Below are 9208 nucleotides of genomic sequence, written 5' to 3'. Positions count from 1 at the left end.
GTTGAGGTAGCGGGTGGAGAGAGAATGGGCTGATGAGAGGGTGAAGAGGCAGCGGCGGGTGTTTGTGCGCCAGGGACAGAAGCAATCTGGGCGGAGCAGGTGACAGAGGCAGCCGCGGAGGAGGCCTGGTCCTTCCAGGTTTCCGCCACCATCCATGCCCGGAGGATGCTCCCTGGCAGTGCGGGAAGACCGTAGGAAACGCAAGCAGGGACGGCAACCCGGACTGGAGCGGCCGGGCCCAGGAAACCCATGAAGAGGACCGAGAGCGGGTCCTGCTGCCACCGCCCCTGCGACTGCAGCTGCTGCTGCCGCGCGTCCCGCCGGGCGCACCGCGCGCCTTACTGCTCCGGGGACGCCGCGCGAGCCCCACAGCCCTCGCCGCAGTCTCCCGGCCGGGAGCGACGGCAGCCCGGGCCGGCCGGGAGCTGGGCAGCGGCGGCCGAGGAGGAAGAGGCAGCGGCGGCGGCCGCACCCTGGATGAGGTGAGAGCACCGCAGGAGCTCTGCGGGAGCCCGGGAGCCCGCGGTCTGCGCGGGGATTGGCGGCGCGCGGGGCGCTGGGCAGGAGCACGGCGCCCGGGGCTGGCACCTAGGGCGGCTGGAGATCCCGGCGCCTACGAGGGGTGGGCGCCGAGTGACCTCAGCTTGGAGAGGGTTGGGGGGCCCCGGGGAGAGGGGCTGCGGGGGCTGAAGCGGCTGGTGGCCGGGGAGAGAGGGGAAGAGCCAGTGGGGGAGTTGCCTAGAAATAAAGGTGTGGCGCAGGATCGTACCGGACTGAGGCTTGGGAAACGCGTCTCGCTCCCGAGGTCTTCGCTTGATGTGTGTAGACACCCGCTTTGTTGGTGCAGATGAGGTCGAGGCCATGCCTGCTGGGTCGAGTCGAAGGAGAGATGAACACATGATGCAGAAGGCCGTGCCTGGGTGGAAGCATTAGGGATAGCAAAAGAAGACAGAGGATCAGGAAATGCGCGCGGGTGTTCAATTGAAAGAGTACCCACTGCTTTATCTAACACCCCCCCTTTTTTTTTATACATATACTTTTTATTTATCTAAGATACAGACAGCAGGGTGGAGGTTGGTGATGGTTCTTTCTTTCTAGGCTAGGTCTCTTCCCCTACAGAGCTGGAGCCATGCCTGTTGGCCGGATGAGGCTGTGCAGGACAAGCTCCATTTAAACTCAGCCCCTTCCTTTGCGTTGAGATGGAAGACAGGACAGATGAGGCCTACATTTTCGTCATGTAGCATCAGCCCGACAAAAATCTGCCATGCATATGATTTTTCGGAGAAGAGACAGATTGTGCTACTGCCTTTTTTGAAATAAGCATTTCTTGGCTTAGCATTTTTAGCTTACTCTTTTATGAGAACCCAGTACTCATAATTCATACTACAAGGCAATCGCGTCTTCAGTCTCTAAGCTGCCATTAACTAACTGGGATATGAAAAAAGGAACTTCATTTCTCTAGGCCTCAGTTTCCCGTGTATAAAAATCACAATCTTTTGAGGATTAATTACAGAACTAAATATTAATGAAAACTGTTCTCCGTGTTTAGGACTGTGTTTATTTGTAAACTAGGAAACTAGTTTATTCACACTTAATTGTATTTATTCATCACACTGTCCACTGTGAGAAAACAGAGTCAAAGACATTCAGTTAACAGTGCTTAAAGGAATCACATTTCTATTAAGAAACCCATAAAAAAATGACTGCTTTTAAGGAGTTGAGGCAACACCCCAAACTAATATAACATTGTCTGTTAACTAACCAGAATTAAAATAAAAACTTTAAGAAAAGGGGGGGTGCCTGGGTAGCTCAGTTGGTTAAGTGTCTGCCTTCTGCTCAGGTCCTGATCCCAGGGTCCTGGGTTGGAGGCCCATGTTAAGCTCCCTGCTCAGCAGGGAGTCTGCTTATCTCTCTCCCTCTTCCCCTTCCCCATGTTCATGCTCAGGCTCTCTCTCTCAAATAAATAAATAAAATCTTAAAAAAAAAAAAAAACAAAAACTGGGGCACCTGGGTGGCTCGGTTAAGCATTGGACTCAAGATTTTGGTTCAGGTCAAGATCTCAGGGTCCTGGATATAGCCCTGTGTCCGCTCCGCCCTGTATCCATTTGTTTGTTTGTTTGTCTATTTTTAAGTAGGCTCCACGCCCACTTAAAGTGGTGCTTGAGATCAAGAGTGCATGCTCTACCGACTGATCTAGGAGGGCACTCCTTTACTTTCAAAACCATACCTGTCTTATCTATATAGTATTAGAGGTTTATGAGTATTAGAGGCTTGTACTTGGGTAGGGGTGTTTTTGGTGTCCAATTTTCCAACTATCAAATCACCTATAAAATGGAAGAAAACACCTTTGCACAGTATCGGGATTCAATTTAATTCTGTTATTTATTGAGCAACAATGGTGGAGGCCAGTACAAAACTAGATGCAAAACTACCCTCAAGTAGGTCAGAATCTATGGTTTGTAAACTATGCTCATCTAACTATAGTATGAAGTGCGGTAGCAGAAAGATGAACTGTGGAAAGGATAAATAAACAAACAAATAAATGAAAGGAAAGCAGACTTCAGGGAAAGCAGACTGTGTCCCAAAAGGTCATACAAAGTGACGTTATCTTGGAAAATATATTAGAATCTGGTCTTTACCTTGTTGAGTCTGTTTCTCAGGCTGGTATTAAATCCACAAGACTACTATATAAACCCAGAAAGGCAAATTATTATAATGAGGATTTATTATCAAAAATTAAAATGAGGATTCTCACATCTCAGGGAACTAGACCCTCTTCTGTTGCTTAGTGAGGTCTCTTGGCATACTCGCTGTATTTGAAAAACAAATTATAAGCAAAAGGTTTTTTGTAAAATGAATTTAGAACAAGGGAAAATAATCAGTGCATTCCAGATTTTTAAAAAATTTAAAGCTTTAAACAGAGTTAACAGAGGTGCCTGGGTGGCTCAGATGGTTGAGCATCTGCCTTCTGCTCAGGTCGTGATCCTGGGGTCCTGGGATCGAGCCCCACATGGGGCTTCTGGCTCGGCGGGGAGCCTGTTTCTCCATCTCCCTCTCCCCCTGTCCCCAGCTCATGCTTTCTCTCTCTCTGTATCTCTGTCAAATGAATAAATTAAAAAAAAAAATCTTAAAAAAAAATAAAGAGAGTTAACAGGGGATACAAGTGGGTTCTTTTTTCCTGAATGGTGCGTGTCATTAATGATCAACCTCTCTTCTTATGTACTTCTTCTTTTTTTCTATTTCTGACATGCTAATATTTTCAATTAGGTAATAATCTGTTTGGCCTGGGAATCCTTGTGTCCGTTTCGAGTGTTGGCACATCTTTTCTCTGAACCAGTTTGTCTTCACTGTGAAGTTTACATTTCAGACATCAAAGCTCACTTTCCTTTAGGTAAAATTCATGATAGGGGCAGGGAAGTGGGGTGGGGCTTGTTATAACCCCTACATGCTGGCAATATGAGCCAGGTGATTAATGGCTACTGAATGTGATGCTAAGAAGCAGAGGACCAGAGAGGGCTTTGCACATACATAAGAGGTGAATTCTGTCTGGCCTACTAACAAAATAATGAAGCCAGGGTTGGATGGGAGGCAAATTTTAGCAGAGCAATAAAACAAATGTATGGCCCTGGGAAAATGCTTTCTTGAAATGAGACCCATGCTGTGATAGAACTTTTCAATGAGGATTTAATTCAAAAGTGAGCTTCTTTCAAGTGTGCAATTGTTTAAAAGGAGGAATTAAGTGAGTTGCCAGCTGGTGGCAATCTGCCTCAGGGTACAGTTTTGAACCCTAGCTGACTGCATGTTCTAGGTGGATAGCCTGGAACCTACAGAAAACTGTGGGGCGGAATGTCAGAGAAGGTTATATTTCTAACATCAGACTTCAACCCGTATGTCTCTTTAGCCATCTCTCTTTTTGTAATTATTATTTTGTTACTGCTTTATTGAGATATAGTTGACATAAAACAAACTGGGCATATTTATAGTGTACAATTTGAAAAGTTTTGACATATGTCTGTATCTGTGAAATTATCACATGCTCATCATCCCAAAAAGTTTCCTTCTTCCCTTTTATGATCCTCCCTCCTGGCTCTTCTTGCCCCCACTAACACACAGGCAATCAACCACTGATCTGCTTTCTGTCACTATATGTTAGTTTGCATTTTCTAGAAATTTATATAAATGGAATGATATGGTAGGTACTCTTTGTTTTTGTCTGGCTTCTTTCACTCAGTATAATTATTTTGAGATTTATCCATGATGTCGTGGGTATCAATATTTCATTTTCTTTTGTTGCTGAGTAGTATTCCCTTGTATGGATATGCCACAGTTTATTAATTCACCAGCTATCTTGTTTCAGTTTTGGGCTATGACAAATAACACTGCTATGAACATTCATGTACAAGTCTTCGTGTGGACATAGGCCTTCATTTCTCTTAGGTAAATTTCTTTTCTTTTTTTTTTTTAATGATTATTTATTTAATTATTTATTTGAGAGAGAGAGCACAAGCAGGGGGCTGAGGCAGAGGGAGAGGGAGAAACAGACTCCCCACTGAGCAGGGAGCCTGACATGAGGCTCGATCCCAGGACCCTGGGATCATGACCTGAGCCGAAGGCAGACACTTAACTGACTGAGCCACCCAGGCACCCCCATTTCTCCACATTCTTGTCAACACTTACTATTGTCTTTTTTATTAGAGCCATTCTAGTGTGTGCAAAATGGTATCTTATGATTTTGATTTGTGTTGCCCTCGTGACTACTGATGTTGAACATCTTTTTATGTGCTTAATTACCATCTATATTTTTGGTGAAGTGTCTGTTGAAATCTTTCGCCCATTTTTTATTGAGTTGTTTGCTTTTTTATGGTTAAATTTGGGAGTTCCTTATGTATTTGAAATATAAGTCTTTATTATAGTGGTACTTTTGCACACATGTTCTCTCAATCTATATCTTGTCTTTCCATTTTAATAAGGATCTTTTGAAGACCAGAAAAATTTAAATTTAAATTTTGCCAAAGTAAGTACAAACTACCAATGTGTTTGGTACACACACACTCCTATGTGTTCTTCTAGAAATGTTAGAGTTTTACATTTATGTTTGATCTATGATTCATTTTGAGTTAACTTTTGTATGTGGTACAAGGTTCATTTTATGCATATGGATATCCACTTGTTCAAGCACTATTTGTTGAGAATTCTGTTCTTTCTCCATTTAATTGCCTTAGCACTTTCATTGAAATCTACTGATCAAATATATGTGGGTCTATGTCAGAATTTTCTATTCTGTTCCATTGATCTATTTGTCTATTTTAAGACCAATACCATACTGTTTTGTTTTTTGAAAGCCCCTGACTTTATTGATTTAAAAACACTTTACAAGGATACTGCCTGTTCTGCCAAAAAAGGAGCCAAATAGCGTAAGACAGACCAGAGATGGAAGTGGGGGTGAGGGAAGGGCCAGGAATCCACTTGGAAAAGCTGATAATTGTTGACTTGAAACTGACTTGAAGCTGATAATTGTTGACTTGAAGCTGATAATTGTTGACTTGAAACTGATAATTGTTGACTTGAAACTAGGAGAAGGGAAATGCATGAGAGTGAGAATTCAAAAAAAAAAAAAAAAAAAGCAAAGCAAAATTGAAATGGTGAGGGGGAGAACTCCCAAAGACCTTGGAGTACATCATAGGTGATATGACAACGGCAATCTCTTCCTTTGTAGAGGACAGGGGAGGAGTCCCCATGCGCTGCAAACTCTGGAGACTCAGTGCTGGGGCTGGGTTTGGGGGCCCATCCAGAGAGCCTCACAAGAAGGCCTTTTGCAGCACTCTCAAAGGCCTCCGAAGCAGTCCCAGGGTTGCTTGGCATTGGCACCACATGTGTCCTTCAGCCATTCCCGGAAGAGATTTTCATCTTTCTTTAGCATCAGAAACTGACCAAGGACAACAGTCTTTATCAAAGCCCCTTTCCTCCAGCTTCTTGCCCAGAACTTCACCAATCCTGGCCAGGCTCCCACTGGCTTTTCCCTGGTGGGCTCTCCCACCAAGTCTCAGTGCTTCGGGGAGGTTGTTATCTTGATCAGCTTAATTGGCAGCTCCCCATCCTGCATGGCTCCTCCTGCCACCCGACCACTCCCACTGATGCCTCATCCCACTCCATACTGTCTTGATCACAGCAGTTCTTTTTTTTTTTTTTTAAAGATTTTATTTATTTGAGAGAGAGAGAGAGCACATGAGAGTGGGGAGGGTCAGAGGGAGAAGCAGGCTCCCCGCTGAGCTGGGAGCCCGATATGGGACTCGATCCTGGGACTCCAGGATCACGACCTGAGCCGAAGGCAGTCGCTTAACCAACTGAGCCACCCAGGCGCCCTTGATCACAGCAGTTCTTTTTAAGTTTTAAGATCATGTAGTGTAAGTCCTCCAATTTTGTCCTTCTTATTTAAAATCATTTTGGCTATTCTAGGTCCTTTGTATTCTCATATACATTTTAGAATCCACTCATCAATACAGACAAAAATCCTGCTGGTGGTTTGAGTGGGATCGTATTGAGCCTATAGATTAATTTGGAGAGAATTGATATTTTAACAATTTGAGTCTCCTGATCCATAAACATAGTGCATATCTCCATTTATTAGGTTAGTGGTTCTCAACTGTGTCTCACAGTATCTGGACACATTTTTGTTTATCATAACTCAGGGCAAGGGTGATATGGGCATCTAGCAGATGGAGGTAAGGAATGCTGGTAAACATTCTACAATGCACAGAACAGTCCCTGCAATGAAGAATTATCCAATCCAAAATAATAATAACAATAATGTCTTTAATTTCTCTCACCAGTGTTTTATGTTTTTAGTGTACACTATTTATGTATCTTAGAGACACTTATGCCTAAATTCTTCATATCTTTAATTCTATTATAAATGATAACATCTTAAAAATTTCCATTTCTGATTGTTCATTGCTACTTTATATTGATCTTTGTATATTGATTTTGTATCCTTCCGCTTTGCTAAATTCACTGTTTAGTTCTAATAGATTTTTTTATAGATTCCATAGAATTTTCTACATGATGATGTCATCCCCCAAAAAAGAGAGATGAAATCTTACTCCTCTTTCCAATCTCAGTGTCTATCTGTCATTTATTTATTTATTTATTTATTTGTTTGTTTGTTTATTTATTTTTGCTTTATCACACTAGCTAGAGCCTCCAGTACAAAGTTAAATTGAAATAGTGAGAGCAAACATCTTTGCCTTGTTCCAGATCTTAGGAGGAAGGCATTCAGTCTTTTATCATTATGTATGATGTTACCTGAAGGTTTTTCATAGGTACTTTTTATCAGGCTGAGGAAGTTCCCTTCTATTCTTAGTTTTCTGAGAGTTTTCATTAGGAATGGATGTCTAATTATACATCTATTGAGATTACTGTATCATTTTTCTTTTTTTATATTGTTAATTTGGTGAATTACACTGATTGATTTAAGAATTAAAATCAACATTGGGCGCCTGGGATAAATCTCACTTAGTAATGATATGTTATACTTTCTATATATCGTTGGATTAGATCTGCCACAATTTTGTTAAGAGTTTTTGCATCTGTGTTCATGAGGGATATTGGTTTGTATTCTTCATTTATAATACCTTTGTCTGAATTTTGTATAAGGATAATGTTGGCCTCCAAAAATGAGTTGGGAAGTATTCCCATCCCTTCAATACTGGGAGAGAGTTTAGGTGGAAATTGCATTATTTCTTCCTTAAATATTTGATTATATTCACTAGTAAAGAATTTTAAGACTAGTTTTTCTGTGTGCGAAGGTTTTTAACTACAAATTCAATTTCCTTTTTATTGATTTGCTTATCTATTTGTCAGAGAGAGAGAGCACAAGCAGGGGGAGTGGCAGGCAGAGGGAGAAGCAGGCTCCCTGCTGAGCAAGGAGCCCGATGTGGGGCTCGATCCCAGGACCGTGGGATCATGACCTGAGCCGAAGGCAGATGCTTAACCAACTGAGTCACCCAGGCATCCCCAAATTCAATTTCCTTAATAAATATAGGACTATTTGGTTTATCTGTTTTTTTCTGGAGAAAGTTTTGTTAATTTGTGTAGTCCAAGAAATTTGTTCATTTTTTTAAAAAAAGATTTATTTATTTGTTTTAGAGAGAAAGAGTACATGAGTGGGGTGAGGGGCAAAGGGAGAGAGAGGGAGGAAGCAGACTCCCTGCTGAGCATGGAGCCCAACTTGGGGCTCAATCCCAGGACCCTGAGAGCATGACCTGAGCTGAAACCAAGAGTTGTATGCTTAACCAACTGAGCCACCAAGGTACCCTGAAATTTGTTCATTTTATCTAAGTTGTCAACTTTATTACCATAAACTTTTCAGTTTTGAAAATTGAAATATGATTTTATGTGTTTTTTTTTAAGATTTTATTTATTTATTTGAGAGAAATCAAAAGACAGAGCACAAGTGGAGGGGGAGGGACAGAGGAAGAGGGAGAAGCAGACTCCCTGCTGAGCATGGAGCCCCATGTCAAGGGGACTTGTTCCCAGGACCTTGGGATCATGACCTGAGCAGAAGGCAGACATTTAACCAACTGAGCCACCCAGGCACCCCAGAAATACAATTTTCTTATTAGTCCTTTGATATTTGTAGAGTCTGTAGTGATATCATCTTTCTCATGTTTATTTGTGTTTGTGTATTATTGTGTTTATTTGTCTCTTCCCTTTTTGTTTTGATAAACTTGACTAGAATTTTATCAGTTTTATTTACCTTTTCAGAAAACCGGCTTTGGCTTTATTAATTTTCTCTATTGTTTTTCTCTTTTCAATTTATTTCCTTTACCTTTGATCCTTATTGTTTCCTTTCTTCTGCTTACCTTGAATTTCATTTGCTGCTCCTTTTCCAGTTTCTTAAAGTGGATGCTTAGATCATTGATTTAAGAACTTTCTTTTCTAATACAAGTGTTTCAGTGCCATAAATTTCATTCCAAGTACTGCATTAACTCTGTCCCACAAATTTTGATATCTCATGAATTCATCTTCATTCAGTTTAAAATATTTTCCCATTTCACTTTTAGTTTATTCTTTGCTCTGTGGGTTATATAGAAGAGTGTGTTTAGTTTTAAGACATTTGAGGATTTTTCAGACTTCTTTCTGCTGTTGATTTCTAATTTAATTCTATTATAGTCTTGATGATTTGAATTCTTTTAAATTTGTTGAGAAT

At 41.5% G+C, this 9208-nt stretch overlaps 1 protein-coding gene across 1 annotated transcript in view; it reads left to right on the top strand.

The window, feature by feature from the left end:
- Window positions 1–249: 249 nt before the first annotated feature.
- PDE4DIP (phosphodiesterase 4D interacting protein) overlaps window positions 250–9208 on the top strand; it is a 206436-nt gene continuing 197477 nt past the window's right edge. The window contains exon 1 of the mRNA XM_034990164.1: window positions 250–482. Coding sequence (XP_034846055.1) covers window positions 250–482 — 233 coding nt within the window. The remainder of the gene's footprint in view (window positions 483–9208) is intronic.

Source organism: Mirounga leonina, unplaced genomic scaffold (genome assembly GCF_011800145.1).
Source record: "Mirounga leonina isolate KUSES-001 unplaced genomic scaffold, KU_Mleo_1.0 Mir_507, whole genome shotgun sequence".
NCBI lineage: Eukaryota > Metazoa > Chordata > Mammalia > Carnivora > Phocidae > Mirounga > Mirounga leonina.
Note: the sequence above shows the minus strand (reverse complement) of the source record. Positions and strands in the feature narration are given on the sequence as shown.